General features: G+C 40.3%; 2 protein-coding genes across 2 annotated transcripts in view; both read left to right on the forward strand.

Annotated features, from left to right (window-relative positions):
- Erich1 (glutamate-rich 1) overlaps nt 1–25,715 on the forward strand; it is a gene marked incomplete at its 5' end in the record, with an annotated part of 52,793,804 nt that overhangs the window by 50,843,686 nt on the left and 1,924,403 nt on the right.
- Nucleotides 1–25,715, forward strand: part of Csmd1 (CUB and Sushi multiple domains 1) — a 1,600,021-nt gene that overhangs the window by 1,401,197 nt on the left and 173,109 nt on the right. For both annotated transcript variants that reach the window (XM_087588866.1, NM_001037327.2), the window contains exons 27-31: nt 6,408–6,599; nt 12,764–12,902; nt 16,203–16,390; nt 20,240–20,434; nt 23,365–23,481. In XM_087588866.1, coding sequence (XP_087444992.1) covers nt 6,408–6,599; nt 12,764–12,902; nt 16,203–16,390; nt 20,240–20,434; nt 23,365–23,481 — 831 coding nt within the window. The remainder of the gene's footprint in view (nt 1–6,407; nt 6,600–12,763; nt 12,903–16,202; nt 16,391–20,239; nt 20,435–23,364; nt 23,482–25,715) is intronic.

A 25,715-nucleotide genomic window follows, 5' to 3' on the forward strand; every position in this document is an offset into this window, starting at 1 on the left:
ACTAATCTCGCTGTCCTGCAGTGACATGCAGGGGGCCTCAGAGGAAACCTTGATGGTGTTTGCTCATCTTATTTGACCAGATTCTTTCAATGTTTAGGAAAGTGGTATTGCCATCTTGATATAACCTGGAGTCACTTGGAAAATAGAAACCTCAAATGAGAAACTGTGTACATCAGATCGGTGTAGGCAGCCAGCACTGAAAGAGATTGTCTTAACTGACAATTGATATGGGAGAGACCAGCCGAATGGACAAAACTCTCCCTAGGCAGGTGGCTCTGACCTGTGTAAGAAAGCTAACTAAGCGTGATCTCGACATGGAGCCAGCAAACAGCATCTCTTCTTTTTTTTTTTTTTTTTTTTTTTCGGAGCTGGGGACCGAACCCAGGGCCTTGCGCTTGCTAGGCAAGCGCTCTACCACTGAGCTAAATCCCCAACCCCGCAAACAGCATCTCTTTGCCTGACTCCCTGTTCTGAGTTCCTCCAATGATGACCTGGAAGTGTAAACCAAAATAATTGTTTCTTTTCTTAAGTTAATTTGATTATCGTCTATATCACAGCAGCAGACACCAAACTAGAACATAATTGTCACCAGAAGTGACGTATGATGATCTGACCGAGTCATTTTGTGAGAGGATTGTGCAGGCATTTAGAACCCTGGGCTGCAAAAGCCAGTGAATACTCGAAGCTTAATGAACTATCATTCTCGAGCTTAGACAATAACACTGAGAGTAAGTTAGACTGTGAAGAACTGGTTCTTGAGGTTTCAGAGGAACATAAGAATGGTATTGGGACTTTCAATGTGCTATTTTTGTTTACAAATCTGTGGTTTCCTTCTTGGTCTAGATAATGTCACTTGGGATATTCTTTTTTCTAGTTCCATCCAGTTGCCTCATAATTTCATGGTTTTTTTTAATGGCAGAGTAATACTAGATTATATAAATGCACCACATTTTCTTCATTCATTCTTTGGGTGAGAGGCACCAATGTTGTTTCTAGGTTCTGGATATTATAAATAAAGCTGTCATGAACATAGCTGAGCAAGTGTCTTTGTGGCAGGATGAAGTGACCTTGGGGTATGTGCACAGAAGGAGTATAGTTAGGTCTTGAGGTAGATAAAGACTCAGTTCTCTGAGAAACTGCCAAATTGATTTCCAAAGTGCCTCTACGGGTTTGTTTACCCACAAGAATGGAGGGGTGTTCTCCTTTCTCCACATCCTCACCAGCATGTGCTATCACTTGTGTTTCCTAATCTTCGTCATTCTGACTGGTGTAAGATAGAGTCCTAGAGTCATTCTGATTCACATTTGCCTAGTGGCTAAGAATGGGTTCAATTTCCCACTGTTTCTTAGCCATTGGAGATGCCTCTGTTCAGAATTCTATTTAGATCTGTACTCCATTTTTTAAATGGATTGTTTGGCCTGTTGATGTCTCACTTGTAGAGTTCTTTATATGTTTTGGATCTTATCTCTCTGTCACATGTGGAGGTGGTAAAAATCTTTTCCCAATAAGCAGGCTACTATTTTATCCTTTTGGTGGTGTCCCTTGCCTTTCAGAAGATTTGCAGTTTTAAGTTGTCCCATTTATTAATTGCCGATATTAGTGCCCGGGCTACTAGTGTTCTGTTCAAGAGTTTGTCTCCTATACCAATGCATTCAAGACTATTCCCTATTTTCTCTTCTATCAGGTTCAATATATACTCACTTATAAGAGGGTATTAGTTGTAAAGTAAAGGAAAATCATGCTCCAATCCACAGACTCAGAGAGGCTAAGTAACAGCAGAGCTCAAGAGGAAAATGCATGTATCTCCCTGATGAGGGGGAATAGAATAGATTTTTGAAGGTAGACTCGAATTGGGTTGAAATGGGAAGAGGAAGAATCAGGTAGTGTGGTGGTGGAGAGAGTACAAAGAAAAATGACTGAAATTGAGGGACACGTCAGGGGCTAGGTTAGCATTCTACTGCAATGCAAGCTTCCAGGAATCCATAAGGGCAGCCCTAGCAAAGATTCCTAGTCATAGGGGTATGGGGCCACGCCCTGTAACCAGGTTTCAGTAGAGGGATTGCAACACCGACCCAGCCACATAACCTTCAACCTACAATTGGTCCTGCCTGCAAGATGTGCTGGGGTAAAGCTGATACAGAACTTGTGTGTAGTCAACCAATGATTGGTTCAACTTGAGACCCATTCCATGAGAGGGAGCCCATGCCAAACATTGCATGAAGGGGCAGAAATCAGAATCTAGATAGCCCAGTGACATAGCATAGAAACAAACATGACTAGAAAAAAATCAGTGAAATGATTCCTAATGATCAATCTGTCATATTGGTAGACCAGAGCCTAGCATAATCATCATCAAGCTTATATGTTGTGTTTGTGAAGCTCGGTGTTCTTGTGGAACCACTAACAATAGGAGGACAGACTGCCTCTGACACTTTTGCCAGCTTTTGGGACCCTTTTCCTCTTACTAGGTTTGTTCATCCAGTCTTAACATGAAAGGTTATGCCTAGTCTTATTATAATATAATATTCCATGTTTGGTTGATACCGTTGGAATGCATGCTTTCAGAAGGGAAATGATGAAGAGTGGATCTGGGTGAGAAGAGAGGGGAGATAGGGGAAGAGGAACTTGGAGAAGAGGAGAAAGTAGAAACTGTGGTTGGAATATAAAATATGAGAGAATAGAGAATAAAAGAAAAAATCTGTGATTTCTGGACAGCAATGACTTATAGGAGACCAGTATCCCTGGGGTAAAAGTCTTCTGTAAAGTTGTTCCTTGAAGTCAGTCCAAGGAGCTCTTGTCCCTGGAAGTCACAGTTGAAGTTAAAGCTGATAGTTGAACTCGGCAGTATAATATATATAAGAATCATCTACCTTGCATTGTTTTTGAAAGAATTGGCAAGAACAATGAGAATGGCTGAGGTCAGGTACCATGTGGCACAGTTGAAATCTCTGAAGAAGGACCAAGAGCCATTGATAAAGGGATAGTCTCAGCCACAGTGGAGATCCCAGGATCGAAGGTTTGACATCATACAGCAGTGTTAGGATCCCTGAAGAGCGTTCAGGGTGACATCAGTGAAGCTGCAACCTGTTACAATGGAAACCCCAGATATTGGAGATTCCAGGACCAGGAGATACTGACAAGGATAGCAGCATGTTTGGAATGGAGCCATCCTGATCCTACAGGACAAGCAGTATGTGCTACAAATGGGCAGAGCTGGAGATCTGGGACTCTCTGAAGATCATGAGTGAGACCAAGATGCTAGATGCCATACTATTTATAATGCTAGATTTTGGTTTTACTTTGATCTGTTTGTTTTTATGTCCCAGATTTTCCTTCGAATAAGAAAATGTGTAATTTAATTTTATTACTTTACATGAGCCTAAAGATAAGATATTTCAGATTTTTAAAAATATACATATAAGATGTATAAGACGAGAATGAGGAGATTGTGATAAGCCATGTTGGCTGGAGGGTGAGTTTAGTAGGTAAAGTGCTTGCACAGCAAGAACGAGGACCTGGGTTCAATTCGTAGTACTCTAAAAATACATGGACAAGATAGTGAGTGTCTGTAACCCCAGCACCTGGGAATCAGGATAGGAAGATCCCCAGAGGCTTGCTGGCCACACCATCTAACCAGCCAGTGGGCTATATGTTTAATGAGAAAAATTATCTCAAAAATTAGAGAATGATCTCTGCCCTCTTTAATCACACATGAGGGCACAAACACTCTTATACACATGAATGTGCATAGGTGTGTGTACGCGTACACACACACACACAGAGAGAGACAGAGACAGAGACAGAGAGAGACAGAGAGAGACAGAGAGAGACAGAGAGAGACAGAGAGATACAGAGAAAGAACTATATTATAGAAAGATGGATAATCTGAGCTTCATGCCCAAACATGTCCCTCAAAAGTATAACATAGAGAAACAGGAAAGAGAATGTTCCAGAAGAATTGGTAAGGTCTGTGTGCAGAACTCCTAAGAGAATGCAGCATTGAGCCTTCTGGGCACATACTACCGGAAAGCAGAAATAGCAATCAACCAGAAAAAGCAACGAATTATAGAGGAGCATTCAGAAAAGTCATTACTAAAGTGTTGCGAAGGATAGACATGGTTGTGTGCTGACACCATTGATGTGTGTAAAGGCAGGTGGAGTTTCACTATGCAGTTCTTGCCATGCTCTAACACCTGTCCTCTGTGTGTGTGTAGGGGGTGGGGAGGTGCCTCAGTGCTCCTTTCTGTGATTCCACAGTGACATATATTCTTCTCACAATGCTTCTCCATCAGCTTGGAAACCCTGTCAACCATGGAGGTCTTGGTTTTTAGTTTTAGTTTTATACATTTGAGACAAGGTCTCTTGTATCTCAAGTTTGTTTCACAACCTCACACTCACTATGTAGCTCAGGATAATGTTGAAATTTTGGCCTCCTGCCTTTACCTTCAGAGTGCTGGGATTCCAGGCATGTGCCATCATTCTGGGTTTATGTGGTAGCAGGATTGGAACACATGGCTTCATGAATGTTTAGTCAAGTATACTAGTGACTGATTTATGCCCATCCCATACTCCACACTCCTTTTAAGAGTTGTATCTTCCAGCTTTTTTAATTAGGTGAGTTTATTTAACTACTCATATGCATATGCAGATGTAAATAGCACACTATCTATAGGTATGTGTGTATACACACACACACACACAGACACGAGTGTTAGAAAATTCACTAGCAAATGTAAAGCCTGCTCACTAACTCCACATACTTTTGGATGCCAGGGTGGATAGAGCAGTGTGCATGCCTGTTCCTTGTTTCCTCTGTGTCCTGAATGGAGGTGTCAACTCACCCCTGCTCCTCATAACAGTAGTAATTTTCCATTGTCATCACCTAGGCAGAAGCAAGGAAAAAAGGACTCCATAGGGGAAGACCGTTCAGTTCTGGCTGCTGTAGAAAACAGAGGACACAGTCATTCTTTCCTTGAGCTGTTAAGTTCCATGTGATGATGGGGTCCAGAACCGTAGAGTGAGTTCTGGCTCCTGTGTATCCCTCTTTCCTAGGCTGGGTAGGAGGGTGACTGCTCATATAACATAATCTCACGAGTGCTTTGCTAACTACCAGCATGAACAAAATATCATGCCTAGTATTTTCTGTCTTCAGCAGCATCTGCGACTGTGCAAGGCAGCCTGCAAACAACTTGTCGAAATCCTTTAACTTCCTTATTTCACTTCACTCTCTTCCCATTCTTTTATCTCTGTTTCTGTGTGCATGTCTGTGCATACATATGTATGTACATATATAATATATATGTGTATATATATGCATATATATCTTTAAATACAGACATGCAACCTGCTCAGTCTTAATAATGTTATTTGCATGATCTTTACATTTTCAGGGTTGATCATTTAGCATTGAATAGCTAATTTATTGAGATAAGCCTACTCATGAATCTGGGGCAACCATTTTACCTAGACTGGGTGGGGAGTAAGCATCCTCCTGTCTCTACTTCCCCAGCATTGGGGTTACATTGAGTGCCACTGAGTATCTGGATTTTTGCATGGGTTCTGGATATACAGAAGTAGGTCCTAATGCTTGGACAGACAACACTTTATCCACTGAGCAATTTTGCCAAGCCTTTCCTTTCCTTTCCTTTCCTTTCCTTTCTTTTCCTTTCCTTTCCTTTCCTTACCTTTCCTTTCCTTTCCTTCCCCTTCCCTTCCCTCCCCTTCCTTCCCTCCTTCCTTCCTTCCCTTCTTTCTTCCTCTCCTCCCATCCTCTCTTCAACTTCTCCACATCCCTCACTTTTCTCTCTTCTGGTATTTTGTTCCCCATTCCTCCGTCTCTGTTCCAAGGACATATCTTCTAGTGTTTTCTAAAGACTACAAGGCTTTAAAAAATATGCAATTGATCAGTTTTTCCTGAAAACTAGTAGCCTGTGACTCTGTGGTGCCTCTTGCAAGATTGACACCTGATCCATTTCTGCAGTCACCGTGACGGGTCACATCAGAGAAAGCTTCTTCTTTCACTTGTAGTCTCCAGCTTGAGACTACAGATGTTTAATTAAATCATTTAAATTGTGATGTGTGACTTTATAAATTATTATTGAAGGGCAAACTAGAGGAAAATGTGTGCATAATATGTAACGAGTACAATGTGATCAGATTGTCATTTAGGATTTCATAAGTGGCCAACTTTCAATAACATTTTGGTAAAATTTATTTTCCCCGTGTGCAGAATCAAAGTACATAGCATTGACTCCTCCCCCATGGAAAGACCCTTTTTCACAAGCTCCCCAGAAACATTTGGTGTACCAAAGCAACACTGAGTACTTCACCCTAGGCAGCAGCCACCCCAGCAAGTGTGGATACCTGGTTCTCAGTCACCTGAGCAGCTCTTGTTTGCTCTTCCTCAGCTTCCATTGCATCCACCTGCAATGACCCTGGGATGCCTCAGAATGGAACCCGCTATGGTGACAGCCGGGAACCTGGAGACACCATCACCTTCCAGTGTGACCCTGGATACCAGCTCCAAGGGCAAGCCAAGATCACTTGTGTGCAGCTTAACAACCGCTTCTTCTGGCAACCAGACCCTCCGTCATGCATAGGTACCGATTGGGCCCGAGAAATGGAAATGTCATGTTGGAAATGAATGCCTTCAATGCTTCGAGTCTGCCTGCTAACCTTTTGTCTCTTCAGGAGGACCTTCCGGGAGCTTCTTAAATGGCCTCAGGCTCTCTGAGACAATGCGGAAATTTTATTGCAAACCTTTATTTTATTAGATGAAATAAAGGATGTGGTTTCTTTAATGTACAGTAATTGACATTTATCTAACATTTCCTACCCTTAATAGTTCTTATGTAAATATCTATCAACCACTCCAGACTGTAAAGTTTTATGTGGCTCAAAATTTGTAAGCCTTCCACTGCTGGCAACATTTTTAATACAAAACACAACTCCAAGCAGAACCTACCTACTGAAAAGCACTTTCTCTTTTCAGAAGTATGTTTTTCTATAACATCTGTACATTTCAGATAGAATCCTGAAAGGCAGACATTATATTGCCTTTGGGGACAATGAAAAATAAATAATAAAATTATGTAAAACACTAATTAAAATTCCCCCATCCAACTTATTAATGTAGTAACAAATAGCTTTGCCAGCGATGGTCATAAGAGTCATCTAAGATGATCTCTCACAAATATGATTTTTAGGAAAATAGATTTTTTTCATCGAAAACAGAAATTTCATGTAAATTGCCCTTCATTCTTTTAAATATTTTAACATAAAATACCAATTTGAAGTATTTAATCATTATTCCAAAATGAAATTTAACTGAATGTTATTTTTTTAAACAAACTATTTGGCTTAGTTGGTACTTCTAGATTCTTTGCTTGAAAAATGTAGAATTAATTGATCTGGGACAAAAGGCTGTTGCGGAGAAGTGAGGGACTCTCTCATGGCCTTGAAGGCAGATGAGATTCAAGAGCTCTCTTATTAGCATCTGGCCTCCAAGAAAGCCATCCCTGTTTAGTAGCCTTCTCTGTATCTTCATAGCCCTCAGCTGTGGGCACAGTCAGCCTTCTGATGCTCACCCCATTAACAGGAGGCTTGCGATGCTTTGGATATTTTTCAAGATAGAGTAAATGCAGCCGTCATTATAAATCTTTTTCTTTTGCGAAGGTCCCCGCAGATGGAGCTTCTCCTCCTGCCTCTTAGCACTTAACTATGCTGTGTGCGTGTATCTATGTTATATGTATGTGTCTATATGTGTGTTGTGTCTGTGTTGTATGTATATTATGTGTGCGTTGGATGTATGTCTCTGTGCCTGGGTTTTTGTTTGCCCACGTGCTTGTTCTGTGTGTCCCACACTGCTGTGTGTGCATATGTATTGCGTGTGTATCTATACTGTTTAAAATGAAGATGTAATTTTCTTCCATTTTATATTTTTGATCTCATGGACAAGGAAGCCCTTAAAAGCAACTTTGAATGAACCTCTTGAAGGGGATTTATCCTTTCTACATTCAAGGCACGGTTATAAAATTTGAGCGCTATCCTAGTTACTCTGCGGCCTCTGACATAAGTGTCTGTCACTTACCTAATTTTGAGCAAGAACTAAAAATCCCTAAGCTCACCCCAAAGTACTCATTGTCCTTCGTGGCCTCAAGCCACACTTCTAAAGGCAGATGGAAATTCATGTGCAACAATTGAATAGCCAAGTATTTAGAGACTAGACATGCCTACACACATAGATGTCATATGACAGGAAGGCAGATGCTATCTCTTCTTTACACAGTGAGTTTCACTTTTCAGAAGTGAGGGTTGTGCCTCCCCCACACAGTGTACTGGCTAACTAGACTAGCAGCCATATAAATCCTTTACTCAACCCACAACATCTTTAAACCATGGTTTCTTATTAGAAGATAATTCCTGTTTGCTGCAAGTGTTTTATCAACAATGACAAAACAAAAAGTGAGAAAAGCTGTTGCCTTTTTACCTGGAGTTACTTGCTATTAACATAAACATACGACCAATAAAACTTATAAGCATGCATATAAATTATTTACTTTACAATAATTTTAAACATGCCCTGCCTTCACAGTACAAAGTGTTTAGGTGCTATTTTATGTTAGCCCCCAGATTTTAGTGACCGTGGGGTGTCTCTGAGCACAGCTCCCCTCTTATGTTGCTAGCAACACTGTCCTGTATCTCATAAGCTTAGCCGAGTAGTGCTGGGAGCATTATTTTTGTACAAGTGCACAGTGAATTTCCCACATATGAAGGGAACACAACAAAACACAAATGACTGTGGAGGAACGGTGTATTTCTTCCGACTTATCTCTCTAAAGCACTCCACCCCAGATCTATCTGAATGTTTACAGCAACTCCACTTGTCAGTAGCCATGTTTGTTTATTAATTCTGACCAGAAAAATCACAACTTAGCATTGCTTTTTAACCTTATTGTCAAGACAGAAAGACATACCTTCTTCTCATTTTAATTCGCATACTAGGTTGGACACGGTTCTGAACGTTTTCTTTCCGTTTGATGACTGGCTGTGCGACTGGTGCACTGCATATTGGCCAGCGAACTTCTCATCCCTTTTCTTCACCATCAATTCTGCTCTGTTTTCTTTTTGTGTACTGGTTCTCCCAACACCCCACCAGCACCCTAGGACACATATTTTCCAAGATTTGCTATTAATTTCAAGATTTGCTCCCTCTTTTTGTTCTTTCTGAAAGCCACATGGAAATGGAACTTGTATTTGGGGCTTTTATTTATTTCTATTTATTTATTTATTTATTTATTTATTTACCCCCATCTCTCTTCTCTTCTCTCTCTCTCCTTCCTTCCTTCTCTCCCTCCTCCCTCTGTTCCCCCCTCTCCTCTCTCTCTACATTGTATGTATGCATTTTATGTTTGTATGTGTTCATATGTGTATTACATGTGTGTCTTTGTTTCTGTCTTTTTTTATGTGTCTTTGTATGCTTTGTATATATGTGTGTGTGTGTGTGTGTGTGTATGTGCGCATGCACATGTGTGTGTATTGGGTGTTACGTATATATGCAGGTGTGTGTTGTATATGTAAATGTGTATATATGTATCTGCATACTATATGTATATACAGGTAAATAAGTATATACATATATGTGTGATCGTGCTTGTCCATGAATGTGTGTACATGTGGATCCTAGAAATCAGTCAGCTGTCTTCTTTAGCCATCTTACTTTTTGAGAGAGTCTCTCTCTGAACCTGGGCTGGACAGGCTCAGTAGCAAGTCCTGGAGTCCATGTATCTCCACACTTCCACACTTTCACTATAGTTACAGTTATTCACGGCCCATGCTCAGATTTATACATGAGTACTGGGGTAGCACATTTGGATTCTTATCCTAGCACACTGTGCATTTTATCGATGAACCTTCTTGTCAGCAATATAGCTGAGTCCAAAGGGATGAAGTCTCCATACTAATTTTTGATAATTGGAACAGTATGTACTGTCCCTCAAATCCCCCAAGTTTTGCTTTGTTTAGTGTCTTTTGCTAGAGTTCAAATTCTATACAGCTCTAAAACAGTGTCCATATATCAGCAATCTGCACTTTGATGGCTGGAGCTGGCCCTGACCCTCAGGATGATGATTTAAAGCCTCAGTGTCTCACTCCATGGTGTGAGTGCTCCAGTGTTTTGTGAAGAGATGTTGATTGTCTCCTTAAAGTGGAGTGTTGTGTGGAGTAGAAGCTGACCTGTGTGATGGGCTTGTGTGGATGTATGGATGTGTGTATCCAGGCAGTCTAGGGTGGACGTTCTACAGTCTCTGAACTACATCTTCTAAATGGTATCTGAATGGTTTTATGAGCTCTGTAATTAAAGCCTAATGAAACTAAAATGAAGGATTCCAGATCCTGGAAGAACAAACATGCACAAAGAGTGCTACTTAACACCACACTCAGGGTTAACACCCTCATTTCCTGGAGTGCCTCAGACCAGCAGGAGGAACCAGACTCCCTGTTGTTTCCTTCAAGTCAATATTTGAATCACAGTCTGAGCACCCCTGGGAGACAGTGCCCCAAATCTGTCACTTTTCATCCTTGAAGCCCTGCATGGAATAGAATCTTCTCCTCGGCTTTCAGGCATCTCCACTCTCTACATCAGTAAGGCTGCCCTATCAGATCCAGGTCCTTGTGCCAGATGTGGTAAGCATCCAGCCTGAGTACAGGGAGAAAATCATGAGAGCTATGAAGGAACCATGTCGTTGATAAGATGGAGCTTCATACCAGCAGACATAGGGCTTCATATGCCATCAGTATGTCTCAAATACCTTGAGTGTATTCCTGAGCCATTCACAGTTTGCACTGACCAGACTGAATTTACTACACAAAACAAGATAATTTCACTGCACTTCTTGTTTTGAAAAATTGGATTTTCAAGAATGTTAAGTGACGGTTGAAGGTCCAATCATTACTGAAAACTGTGAGCTACACCCTTCCACCTTCTTTAATTTTGTTTACACAAAGAAAATCTTTATTCATAGAGGGAAAAAAGGAGGACTACATAGAATATTTTATTATTTATTCCTAAATTACAGATATATTGTCAGTGATATGAAATGTCTATAACTTAGAAGGCATGCTGTGGTTTAACTAGAGTGATACTTTGAAACAATATGGTCACAAGCCAGAGTTTGCCTGAAGAACCTTGATATCCATGATAGCATGAGCACCTTAAGTGGATAAACTTGTATATTTCCAGTGTTTGAATATTGCTCATGTAATAGACTATTTAACAGAAATTTTGTGTAGTACATGGAATAATACTAAGTATCTTCAGATTCTAGTAATAAAAATCATCCTGCCTGCTAACACTACTCAGCTGTAGTCAGTAGCCAACTGGTATAAATGTGAATGCAGGCAAGTCACACATAGTGACCAAGAGACTAACTCAATCCTTACCATGTGGCGTTCTTTGTTTTAGCAATAATATCTGACCATTACGTTCGAGCATTCTCTCTAGGGGCAAGTGTTGCAGCTCTCACGGCCATCCCTAAATGGAATGTGTGTGTGTGTGTGTGTGTGTGTGTGTGTGTGTGTGTGTGTGTGTGTGTGTGTTTCATTGTTTGCTTTTTTTGTTTTGCTTCATTGGGGATAATGTGGGAACTTAAAATCTGAGAGAGCCTCACCAAACAGCTGTTTCCTGAGTGCTTGTGATGAGTATCCTAGATGTTAGACAAAAAGAAATATGGGAAACCTAGTGATCACTGTGTCACTCAAAGCCTGTGTTCTAGAATGTTCAATAACTTTGCAAACTAATAAGAACTGGCAGCAGAATTATTGGGATCATGTGGCGACATTCATGAAGGGTTTCTTATCAAGTTTTGGGTGTGAGTATGTACATGCACATGTGTGTGCTTGCATAGGTAGAGGGTGTGAGGGTTAGGTAGAGAGTTTAATTTATTTAAGTAATACTTAAGTCACTAAAAGATGTTTCATTTGTCAATTGTAATCATATAAAGCAGAGCTGGAGGTGTAGGCTCATGCCTGTAATCCTTGTACTTGGGAGGGATGAGAATTCTGGTGGTTGCAAGGCCAGTCTGTGTATAGTGTGAATTGTTAGATAGCCTGGGCTACAGAATGAGACCCTCTCTCAAAAATAAGTAGGTAGGTAGGTATCTACAGAGATGATAGATAGATAGATAGATAGATAGATAGATAGATAGATAGATAGATAAATAGATAGATGTACAGATAAAAGCAGAAGATTCCCCATATCAGTGTCAAAGAAATGGCTATACCAGATGATAAAATTCAGTACTGTGGGGGTTTACTAAAGACAGACAGACAGACAGACAGACAGATAGTTGATATAGAGATATATAGATATATACATAGATGCGTGTGTTGTGTGTGTGTGTGTGCATGAGAGAGAGAGAGAGAGAGAGAGACAGAGAGAGACAGAGAGAGACAGAGAGAGACAGAGAGAGAGAGCTGGGACCAGGGACCAGGGACCAGGGAGCGGGGAGGGAGAGAGATGTTTGAAATTTTTCTCTAAAACTGGGAATTGGGATGGTATAAGCTAAACTTCTCAAGGATCATATGGAAAGATACAGACTTAGTGGGCTTTATAAACTTTTTTCCACATTTGTAGGCAAAATATGTCTTTGCTGGAAAGGTGGACAGTTGCACCCTTTCTAAAAAGAATTACCTACCTGTGTTTGGTATTCTGGATCTCTGCTCTAAAATAAAATATATATTCCCCTGTGACTTTGTTCTGTGACAGCTGCTTGTGGTGGGAATCTGACAGGCCCTGCTGGAGTGATTTTATCCCCAAACTACCCACAGCCATACCCTCCTGGGAAGGAGTGTGACTGGAGAATTAAGGTGAACCCAGACTTTGTCATTGCCTTAATATTCAAAAGGTACGTGTGCTGCAGACTACCTCTTTTCAGTAGGCTGTTACTGCTGTGCCCAGCTCACCACGTTTGTTAACTCAGAGTGCCCAACTTATAAGGAGTGAGTCATCAGCTCAGGCACCTTGTCAGAGGCAGGGCAGTAGGAGAAGAGAGATTTTGTCTTGATGGCCAGCATTCTACATGAAAGACATACATGGATTTCTTTCACACAGTAGCCATCTGGCCCACGGTGTGTTTTGTACATGAAAGCTTCAGACCAGTGATTAAAAACATGCTGTGGATGCTGGAGAGAATACCACCTTAACATCCCGTTTGCTGCACACTACAGAGGCTGACTCTTTCCCACAGCATGTTCTGCTTGACGGTCTGCAGGGCAGTGCGGTTTTCGTCATTAAAACTGCTGGGATGAAGGAGAGATAAAAACAGGAGATTCCCCATATCAGTGTCCAAGAAATGGTCATTCACACCTGCTATACAAGATGATAAAACTCAGTACCATAAGGATTTATTAAAGTTAACTCCATTGTAACTATGGATTAACCATGAAAGGTCCTCTGCTTCTGCTGTTTGAACTTTTGGACACCAGATGACAGTTGTTTAGGGGACATTTGGAACCTTCTGAACATGAGGTCTTATTGATAGGCATATAATCATATAGGTGGAACTTGGGTGGGGGAATATATCATAGCCCTGCTTACAGGTAGGCTGTTTCTGGGACACCATGATAGAAGTAAGCCAGAGGCCATAACCTCTGGCCTTCAACCAAGAATGGAGAATAAACAGCTATTCCTTACTCACCATTATAAATTATAGCCACTGGGCTAGGAGAGTGAATATATCATTTCTTCCTTTGGCTGCTTTTGTCAAGCAGTTGTTTACTGTGAGAGGAAATACTTTTTACAGAAATAGATTATCACATTAGTATTTGCTATATGGTAATTGCATTTTAGCAAATACTGAGATCTTATCCAATAACAATACTTCGATTTCTTAAAAAAAAAAAAAAAAAAAAAAAAAAAACGTAAATGAATGTGATGTTCCGAAAGCTAAATGTCTGAACAGTGGTGGTTGCTATCCAGGCTCTTAAGCCACCAGAACAAAGGAGACTAGATATTTGATTTCTCTGACAGGAAACAGGCTCCTTGTCTTCAGCTTGTGAGCCAGCTCTCAGCCCCTCATGGGTGCTGGCCTCTCTTACTGTCTCTGATCCAGTATAACTGATGGGTCTGAGATTCCACCTTAGTTGGTAGCTGGGTACTAGCTCCTGAAAGTGCTTCTCTTAATGATCAAAAGGACAAATACTTTCAGGATGCTTGTCCAGCATGCGGAATGAGTGAGCCTTTGCTGGTGGAGACAGCCTTGCAATTGTTCCTTGCAGTTTAGTAGACCTTCCTTAAAACCTGGATGTTCATCTGATTCCTGGAGATAAAGAGTGAAGTGACCATTGCATCCAAGCAGAGGCTCATTACTCAGTTTCACACTTTCCCCTGTGGCAATGACCAATGGTCAAAGACACAAAGGGACATTTCATTTGATAATCAATAAGGACATTTATCACAGGAAGTTTCCCTGCTGTGTTGTACAAACCTCTCTGAAAGATATACAACACAAAAAAATCCCTACACTCTTGGGTTCTATGAACCATTAGTTTGTCCCCTATCTGTTTAGTTCTACATTTAGGCAGCTTCTCTGAGCTTAAAATCATTGTGTTAAGATGAGCACCATCAAAAATGGTCCATGATAAAAAAAAAAAAAAAAAAAGATGAGCACCATCTGAGTGACCATGCTGTCACTGTCACAAAAGCCATATGGTGGGAGGGAAGTAGCCAGAACATTGTGTGGGGACAAGTATGGTCAAATAGGAAGAATATGAGACACACTGCTGAGGCCTCCATGTGCTGACATCATCCATAGTCTTCAGAGGACTCTCCCAGAAGACTGAATTCTGATGTATTCTTGTGGGGATGATAAGAGTCTGACATTAGAAAATTGGAAGAGAGCATTCTAGGACCACAGGCAAGCTGTTGACTACAGGGAACAAGATGTATCACTGTCCCTGTAGATTGTATGGTGATACAGATTCATGGGGAATTGAAACTCTCTAAACACACTGGGTTAAACCTAAGGAAGTTACTATGATTTGTAGTTATATAACGTTATGGTAAGTAGAAATAAGCCTGATTATTACAAAGGAAACTGGAATTAATTATAAATTAAACACCAGGACACCATGTCAAAACTATTGAATGTCCAAAAGGTGGTTCAGCACAGAATATGTTTCTTTTATTTCCAATGTCTGATTGAATTTCAGTGTTCAATGGGTAATTATGACCGTAATCACCTTTGCTAGACACAGGTGATGGTACAGGAGAAGACTCTAGATTTATCCATGACAATGACCATGACTAAAATTATTCTTCCAGCAAAATCAAACATAACACTTGTGATTATACCAAATCTCTGAACTTTGAACCTCTGCTCCTCCTTCATCATGTCTGACAGCAGCGGACTTGTAAATAAGATTTGAATTGACAAATTTATAAATTTACAAGCAGATTTTTAAAAAAAAATAGTGATGTCACTGTGACAATTAGAGCAGACAATGCAAGTCTTAACATGGACTGGATGTAGAAAAGAAAGGAGAGAGAAACACAGACTGTGGGAAGGAGGGAGAGCGAGAAGGGATAATAGAAAGATTGGTTGGTACATTCAGCGTGGTAACATGATAGGTAATGTCTGTGCTCTACCCATGCAGAAACCATAACCGTTGGCCCCCTCACCTAAAGAAAAAGTAATAATTACAGTTTTTAATGTAAAAATAAACCAATGAGAGGTTTTCAATTTTTAACATTTAGAATATACATCAGTACCAAGTACATATATTTTAAATCTCAAAATGCTCACCTAATAATCAAGATTCAGTGGGAATCTGTCTGTTTTGAGTCAGGCTTCATTCAAGTCATCCTTAACTTTACTAACTTCATGGGAAGAGGACAGGGTGCCACACCCATGATGCTATACCCCTGATGCCACACCCATGGTGCCATTATTTGTTTAGTTTAAACTTTATTCAAAATTGTCTACTACCAAATACATTGGCCATTATGCAAAACACTGATAGAGATTATGACAAGCAATACTTCTAATTTAGCATGTTGATTAGTGTTGTATTTAATTTCATTAACTGTAATCATTTAAATTATTATACAAAATCAAACTAAATGGTAATGTGTTCCCAAAAACGTACTCTAAGACACAAGGTGAGTTTATGTTGGGGACATAGGTAACACTTTGCTTCCTTATTAGTTTTAGCATGGAGCCAAGTTACGACTTCCTGCATATCTATGAAGGGGAGGACTCCAACAGCCCACTGATCGGAAGCTTCCAGGGTTCTCAAGCCCCAGAGAGGATTGAGAGCAGTGGTAACAGCCTCTTCCTGGCATTCAGGAGTGATGCCTCTGTTGGCCTGTCCGGGTTTGCCATTGAATTTAAAGGTGCGTGATGGGATGGATTTGTGGAGAAGTTAACTTGTGTCAGGGGCTGCTTCTGCAATCAGCATTTCTTCATGAGATCCTATATCTCAAGCATGTGTTCCTGACCTACATGCATGAGTGCCCTGTGTTGGGGGGAAGGGGAGGTCTTTCTGAAGAAGAGAGCCCCATCTTTCATGTGTTAAAAAATATTTCTATCTCTGTTGGAAAACAAGGGAAAGTAGATAAAATGGTTTTGGCATGGATGTTTTTATCTGAACATTGATTATGATGTGTGTAATAACTGATTTGATGACATCTAAGAATCATTTGATATGTGTTAGCATTTTCTGATTTGTTTCCTCAGGATGCCTAGACTTAAATTCACTGAGATAGTCTTGCCTCTGCTTCCCCGTTGGGATGCTGACCATCACGCTCTGTGTCTTCTTCACTCATAGACCCAAACTAGTTGAGAAGCTCTGGCCTAGGCAGATCCTCTTGTCTCAGATCCCAGATTCTTTGCCTGTGGATGCTTTGGGATTTATTGAACTCCAAGGAAAGGAGCCACACACAAAACCAATATACCCCAAGCTCTTTGATCCAGAGTCCATGAAAACAAATACCATTCTTCAATATGAATTCATATGTGAATGAAGGAAAGGACTGATTAAAACACAGCAATAATTAGAATTTAGCATGACATTATCAATAGTAATGATAATTGTAGTAAAAATAAGTAAGCAGATAAAATAACTAATTGCGTTTATTGAAATCATTAAATTTAATTTGTAGTGAAAGTTATAAAATAAAATGAAGGTATGTTTTACTTTAGTCACCATTCAAATGGACTTGTATTGCTTTTTATGGCTCTAAGTTAAAAAAAAATTGCTTAAAATCTCAAAATCCGTAAGTGTAAGGTTCTTTCTTAAAACACATGGTAAAAATCATGCAATCATGTTGTGCCTTTGTGGTCGAGACAGCTGTGTTTTGTGGGATGAGAATGTCCCTTACACATATTCACCGAATGAAATGACAAATGTGTTATCAAGACTCTAGATGACCCTCACCAAGCCTGTTCCAGACCTAGCTACAGCCCAAATAGTTAATCAAGCCATTACATGCAAAATAAATAAAGTTATAATATGAATAACCTCAGGTGAGGATGTCCTCCCTCTTTAGGTTTATTCATTCCATATATTCATCCTTTAATTAGATATTTGTAGCTTTTAATGTTTGAAACATTTTCTGGAGGTCAGTGGGAAGGGCTCCCAGGGGCTAGCAGAACTAGTGTCACTGCACTGTCAAGGGCAAGCAATCTCAGGGTGGTGCCACGGTCTGCAGAGATTGTTGCTAGATGCAATGGGCCAGGAGGGGTCCCAGGGCAGTCACACGACGTGTGTAGCCATGCAAGGGGGCCCTCCATGTACCAATTTGCTATACAGAGCATGAGTTTACAAAGGTTTTTCTAAATGGAATGGACAAGAGCAACAGAAATATACATAGAGCTATGAAGCCATCTAATTAGAAAAACATAGCAAAATGTAAGCAGAGACAGGACTGTGATTTATCACTGAGCACCCAGAACTGACAATTGGTAAATGGAACCAAAAGATCAGATGAAGTCATCTGTAGACAAGCCAGCTACCCAAGTCTCAGTCAGTGGCATGAGATAGACGGGTATGTAATCCTTGTCTTATCAAGCCACACACAGGTGTGAAAGAGATTTATGGCAAAAGATAATCAGAAAGAAAGGCAAGGGTCTCCACTGATCGACAAACCAGGGAAGGTTCATTTTTTAATGAGGCAAGGATGGCGATTGCCAACAAATATGTGCTTGCCCATATCTTGAATGACTCAATAAAAAAATGAGACAGGGCGACTTTGATGTATATAGACAAACAGGAATAAAGATAGGCAGTTTTGTTTAAATATCTAATAATCAACACAGGGTTCAAGACTACTATAAATAATTATGGGACAATCAGCCACTATTTGAAATATCCACATAGACTCTCAATGAAGTGACTAGAGACACTGCTCTCTGCATATGAGCTGCCTGCTGAGGGCTCGTGGATACCAGAAAATGGGTTTCAGATAAATCAATGTTGTCGACCAAAATATATAAAAATGAATTTGCTAAATTTAATAAATTATCACATAACAGGCTCAGTGTCTACAGTGCATTCAGCTGTAACATATTATATAGATTTGGAGAATATTTACAAGGGAGCTCTCCCTTTGCTCTTGGTGATCCACGGAGTGCTAAAAATCCAAATGAAAATATCAAAAACTAATGAATACAACAGCAAGACAAGCTTCTCGTGCTTCCCGTAGGACTCACCAAGATGTGATATTTGTTTGATATTTTTCTTTGTAATTACGTGTCATTCATGCCCTGAACCTATTCTATCCTTTCTCTCTCTTGCACACCTGATCATCTCCATAATACTCTACGTCCAGAGATTAATTCATGCAATTACTAGATTAACTGATGAACAACATGCTTACCATGACCAGGAAGAAATAAAAGCAACATCAGCAATCTTGATCCCAAACCAAAAATTACAAAATAGAATTCAGCGTAGCACTTGTATGGTACAACACTCCTTGCATGTATGGTTGACACTTTTCTGTAGTAGATCAAAGAATTAGAATTTTAAACTTTTTCACGGAGATACAGTTTTCAAACCCAAAGTTTGGGTTATCCCGGAGCCTAAACTAGTACTAGTCAACCCACTAGCCCTTCTTCCCTCCACACTACCAAAGAAAAGACCATAACATTGAGCCAAGTGGTGTCCTCTGTCTTCTGTAACACCTACTGGGAAGTCTGTGAAGTTCAGCCTTACTTGGCCCTCTCATGGGAAGGTAAAGAATGAAGAGATGTTCAACAAGCAAATCATGACTCGAAAATTTCACAGAACATGTGGTTACAGATAGATGTTGATTGACTTGCTGATAGTTGGAATGACCCATTGAAGGAGAAAGAACTAAGTTTGACTGAATAGCAACAAACTTTGATTGTCCAGACAGATCTTATATGACACCAACACTGAGCCTTGCAGTCAGTAGTCACGTTAATCAGTAGTACACACTTGTGTGTCCTTGTGAGTGTCCGCCCTTGATCTGAATTTCAGACCGTCACCACTTACATCGAAGAATGTTGGTAATATTGGGCACTGAGCTCAGTCTGCAGTGTGGCATGTCCTCATGGAACTAGTAAATGCAGTTACTGCAATTAAGGTAAAAATCATAGACCAACTGACACCCACCAGCTGTAATATTTGACACTTGTTAATCAGATGTCATTTTCCTGCTAAGTTTGACAATCTTCAATGCATCAGCCCCAAGAAGCATAACTCACAGTGCTCTCTAAGTTTCTAACCTGAGTCTGTTTGCATCGCCATGAAAAGGTACAAGGGATTTTAGGGAGAGCTCCATTTTTTTTTTCATTTTGCGAAGCCAAATTACCAGTTTTTGAAAGCTGTGCAACAAGTTCACATTGGGATGAGTCAGGAGCCAGCTGGAAAATGAGCCTCAAATTTTCCTCAATCAGTTTTAAAATGCACAGCAATTAGACCCTCAACCAGCTATAAAAGGCACATCACAAAACACCCTGTCTTTGCTTACATGGAAATAATTTTATATCACCCCGTAATAAAAATGTCATTTTACAAAGAACAAATATAATTTATTGGAAAATAATTCCCTACTGTGAAATAGTAAGCTAACTTGGTTATTAGTTGATGGGGAAATATTTCTAAAAAGTTTTCCCATGCTGGACACCATGGTAGGCCTTGAATGAAGCAGGCAAAGAGACAAAGAAAATAACTACACACAGAGATAATCATGATACTCATGCCCTTTCTTCTTCAGAGAAACCACGGGAAGCTTGCTTTGACCCTGGGAACATAATGAACGGGACAAGGATTGGAACGGACTTTAAGCTGGGCTCTACAGTTACCTATCAATGTGACTCTGGTTACAAGATTGTGGATCCCTCATCCATTGAGTGTGTGACAGGGGCTGATGGGAAGCCGTCCTGGGACCGGGCACTGCCTGCCTGCCAAGGTACTTGTGACTCAGTTTCTCTTCCCACCTCTACCCATTGTGCAGTCTCACTGTCCAGGACTATAATCCCCAGCTAGGGTGAGACTCTTCCCTTTTAACAGTTCTTGCCAAGTCCCTCAGATATTCACTCATCTGTCCTGATTGTTCTTGAACAAAGCAATATTTTAATTCACATAGTTTCAAACTTTTATGCCTGTTTTGTCCACTTTTTCATCTGATATACAAGAGGTACATGATAACATTCTCTAGAAGCTTCTCAATGATGAGTATAGATGACAGATAAAATAGATGACAGATAAAATGGATGATAGTTTAATAGATCAATAGATAGATAGATAGATAGATAGATAGATAGATAGATAGATAGATAGATAGATAGATAGATGACAGATATAGATTGACAGAGGTTGGTAGGTAGGTATGTGGATTGACAGATGGTCAAATGGGTAGGTAGATAAATGATGTAGTTAGACAATATGTAGGAATGGAGTATTTGCAAAGGAACTGATTGAATTTCACATGACCAAGCTAAAACAAAATAGGTTTTCATTCTTCATACATATTTTTAGAACTTTGGTCGGTAAGCTTTTAAAATAGCTTATATATAATTCTGAAATAGCCACTTTGAACTGACATAGCTGAGGCAGAAGCAGACAGTGACCTGTCTACATAGACGACCTGAGTTATGGTATCTCAGTGGAAATGTCCCCTTCGGGATTAGTTTACAGAAATATCCTCCATCTAAAAGAGGAATGAACATTTCCATTTTAAAATTGTAAAATGGTTATCTTAGTTAGGATTTCTATTGGCTGCACTAAAACACCTCTATCAAAATCACCTTGGGGAGGAAATGGTTATTTCAGCTTAAAGCTCTCAGGTTCTTACTCCATCTTTGAGCAAAGTCAGGGCAGGAACCTGAATGCAGGAACTGAAGCAAAGTGTGTGGGAAAATTCTACTTACCAGCTTGCTCTCTGTGGCTTGCGCAGCCTGCTCTGTTACCAAGGACCACCTTCCCAGAGGTGACACTGTCCACAGAGACCTGTGCCCCGTCACATCAATCATTATCCAATCAAATGCACCACAGGACTTCCCACAGACCAGTCTGACAGAGGCATAGTGTCAACTGAAGTTCTTGCTTCCCAAACGAGTCTGGCTTGTGTTAACCTGCTAGCACAATCGTCACCTTAGATGGTTTGGAACATAAAACCACTCTGCAATATGCTATCACAAGTAATTGTGGTTCGGTTAAGTTCGTTAAGCCTTTCTTGGCTGGTCCTGAATGTGTTAGAGCTGTCAGAGGAATGAGCTATTGTCCTGAGGTAAGAGGTGAGCCTGCCAAGTCATAGTAACCCAGGACTGGGGACAGTCTCCCAACAGTCATTAGCTGTCTCAACAAACCAGTAACAAGTGCCTTCCCCGTTAGCATTACCACATTCTACAGGGTTTATTAATCATGGAAAATGTCCTGTTTGTCCATTAGGACTTAATAGTGTGCTAATTAGCACTGAGCAGATTAAATGTGCTATCTTTAATTTCCTTTTTTTTAACTGCTTGAAAATTGCCATATCAAGAATAAATGAACTGTAATAATGTAGTGAATGGGAAGGAGGCCAGGAGAAAATGAGGGAGGGAGAAAGAAAGGGAGGAAGAGAGGGGATTTCAGTCAAAGCACCATGTCTGATATGTTCATGTGATGAAACTCATTAACTTACACATTTAAATATGAACCAATACTTATAATAAAAAGAACCAATGATCTTGGAAAGAAACTGAACTTTCTCATATCTTAGAAGCAACTTTGAATTTAAATCAGTATTGGCACCCCAAAGAAAAAGAGCCATTGAGTGACACTGGATATCACAAAGGGACAAGCGTATGGGATGCTCAGCCCTGTGCTTTGGTGCCCTGTCACACAGTTGGACAGAGGAGCAGGTGCCAGTCCCTCCTGATAGTACATTAAAGATGCCAACGATGGGACGTAACTTACAACCTGAAAAAGTGCCTAGTGTTTAGTTGGATCTCAGTGCCAGGATATTTGAAAAGAACTTTACACGTGAGCTAAAAAGTTTTTCCAGTTTACCCAGAAAAGAAACACCAAAGTTAGTAAGATTATGAGAAGGAAAAGGTTCATACAACCTCATAGTACATACATGTGCATGCATAGATACACACATTACACACATATACACAAATGTATATATACACACATACTCATGCACACACACATATATAGAGGCACATGCATACATATACAAATATATACACATATGCACATATACACTCATGCATATATATATACACACACATCAATCCATACATACACACAAATGTATATATGCATGCATTGTCATGCACATACACATATATACACACATGTACATAGTCACTCATGGATACATATATACACAAATCAATCCATACACACACACACACACATATATATATATACATATATATGTATGTATGTATATAGATATTCACACATACGGATACTTGAATATATATATATATATACAAATGAACATATACACATCTATACACATAAACATTTATACACATGTGCATACATACATATATATATATATCATTCTAAATACTTACGCTCACATACACACACTCATATACATACACATACGTGTATATACATACATACATGCAAACACACACATATACACAGTGTAGCTAGTAGTAGTCTAGCTATTTTCATTATTATCCGAACATGCCTCAGACAGGTCTTGATCATAACATCAGGCTTTTTTTGAGTCCAAAGCTTTGGCTTCTGTGAGTCTCTGACTCAGTGTTCCCGTGGTCCTGCTGCCAGTGCAGGGGCAGCTGCTGACATAGATGTGTGTGTTTGTTACAAGATGAGCTCCTGTCACCAGCATCACCATCTTCAAAGCTTACCATTCTTGGCTGGCTGTCTTTGCAGCACCCTGTGGAGGCCAATACGTGGGCTCGGAGGGGGTAGTTTTGTCACCAAACTACCCTCATAACTACACGGCTGGGCAGATATGCATCTATTCCATCACGGTGCCCAAGGAATTTGGTAAGAAATTGCTATTGTTTCTGACTCGTTGGCATATGCTTTAGAGCTAATTTGTCTGTTGTTTTGGTAAGATTAGAATAAAATGATACAAAAGAAATGTTATTCACTAAAGAAGCAGACTTTGCAAACCTTCTTCTACCAGAGGGGTACCATGTGCTTATGTTTACCCCTAGAGTGCTGTTGAATTTCAACCATTAATGTGGCCCCATACTATGCTCTGTCCGGAAGTAGATTTTGAAGTCATTTGTTTGTAAATTTGAGGCAGGAAGACACATGCAGTTCAAAAGCATAAGTCATATAAATCCCTGTGGGAGTAAATATTTGATATTAATGCCCCACCTTTGATCATTCGGTTCCCAGATAAAAGACACAAAACTTTTATACTTATATTAAGCCTTTAAAGCCTTAGAGCTGGGCAGATGTCCACCTTTCATGCTATTATGTCTACTTCCCTACCAATACCCCAAGATATGACTGGCCATATTTCCTCTGGGCTGTTCTTAACTCCAGTTGGCCATGTTTCCATAATTCATCTAACCCCTGGCACCTTCTCCTCTCTGTACCTCCTTTACTCTCCTCCTCCTGGTCTCTCTGACTCCAAACCTGGGAACTGAAACTCCACCTATCTCTCTTCTGCACAGCTATAGGCTGTAGGCATCATTATTCACCAATCAGGGATAACTTGGGTTGGGGGTGGAGGCAAGGTTACATAGCATTACTAAGGTCTATAGGAAATCTTCTCCCTGGGGACAACCAGACCTTGGAGTTCAGTATTTAGCATTACACTGCATAGCAACACACCAAATCTCAACACATCCCTGCACAGTTGGTGGATTTAGTCACCATCCTTGAGACTTTGAGATGTGCACAGTGGTCCTGGCTGTCTTTATGTGATGTCCTCTCTGACTCCCAGCCAAGAAGATTGATACTATGTGGTTCTTCCCTGGGGGAAAGCCAGACCATAGCTTTTATACTCTTACAAGCTATTTCCCTTTTCCTCAATGGTCAACCAAAACAAGAAAAAAAAAGCCACAGACTCACAATTTGCCTTCACATTAAATCAGCAGTCACCTACTTCCATAGAAATATGGAGACATTAACTTCAATGTGAGAATGTACTTGAGATAAAAATGTTTTTTAAAGATTTTCTATTATTTTGAACTGTGTGCATCTATGTGCCTGTGTGTATTTGTGCTTGAGCCAATTCCAGTTTGAGGGGCTCTGACACCTCTGGCTTCCAGAAGTACCTGTATTCTAGAGCATATACTGACACTTAGATGCACTTATTTTGTTTGAGATTTTTTTCTTGGATATTTTTTATTTACATTTCAACTGTTATTTCTTTTCCCAGTTTCCTATCTATAAGCCCCCTATCCTCACCCCCTTCCTCTTTATCTATGAAGGTGTTCCCCCTCCCCAACCATCCCCCCTTTCCACCCTGACATTCCCCTATACTGGGGGTTCCAGTCTTGGCAAGACCAAGGGCTTCTCCTCCCATTGGTGCCCAACAAGGCCATCCTCTGCTACATATGCAGCTGGAGCCATGAGTCTGTCCATGTGTACTCTTGGGGTAGTGGTTTAGTCCCTGGGAGCTCTGGTTGGTTGGTAATAGATACACATTTAAAGAAATAAAACAAATCTTAAAAAATATAAAAAGGTCATTGTAGATCCTGAGTCTTTGCATCCAAAAGGAGCCCAGAGCTCCCTTTATATGACAGGAGTGTCCTCCAGTTACTAACTCAGTAATGCTTCCTCCCCCTCTTGCTTCCCTGTTGAGTGACACATATGTGTTCAGCTCTGGTTGTTCTAGAGCTGGAAGATGCTGCTGCCTCAGGCTGTCATAGCTGTTCCTCACTTCCACGAACAACCTAACTGGACAACCAGACACAGTGTCATCTTCACAGTGTTGCTAATAATGTATGCTAGAAGAATTTCCTTATATCTCACGTTAAAATACAGACACAAGCATTTAAACCTCCTACTGCTTAAGCACTATGTTATTTAATCTTATCCCTGAGACATCACCAATGGATGTGGGGCTGTAACACACCTTGCTCTGGTTTATAGCTCCACTGCTTTCTTCCTTCAGCAGATGAGTTTGGCCCATTGGCTCACCTGGGTAGAGAGAGCCTGACTTAGGAAAGCCAGACAGGGGAGATGCCATGGCCTTCCCTAGGTGACTTGAGTGTCCTAATCCTGTTGATATCACAGACTCAGCTCCTGGGTTTGCTACA

The sequence above is a fragment of the Rattus norvegicus genome, chromosome 16, assembly GCF_021556685.1.
Source record: "Rattus norvegicus strain SHRSP/BbbUtx chromosome 16, alternate assembly SHRSP_T2T, whole genome shotgun sequence".
Lineage (NCBI taxonomy): Eukaryota > Metazoa > Chordata > Mammalia > Rodentia > Muridae > Rattus > Rattus norvegicus.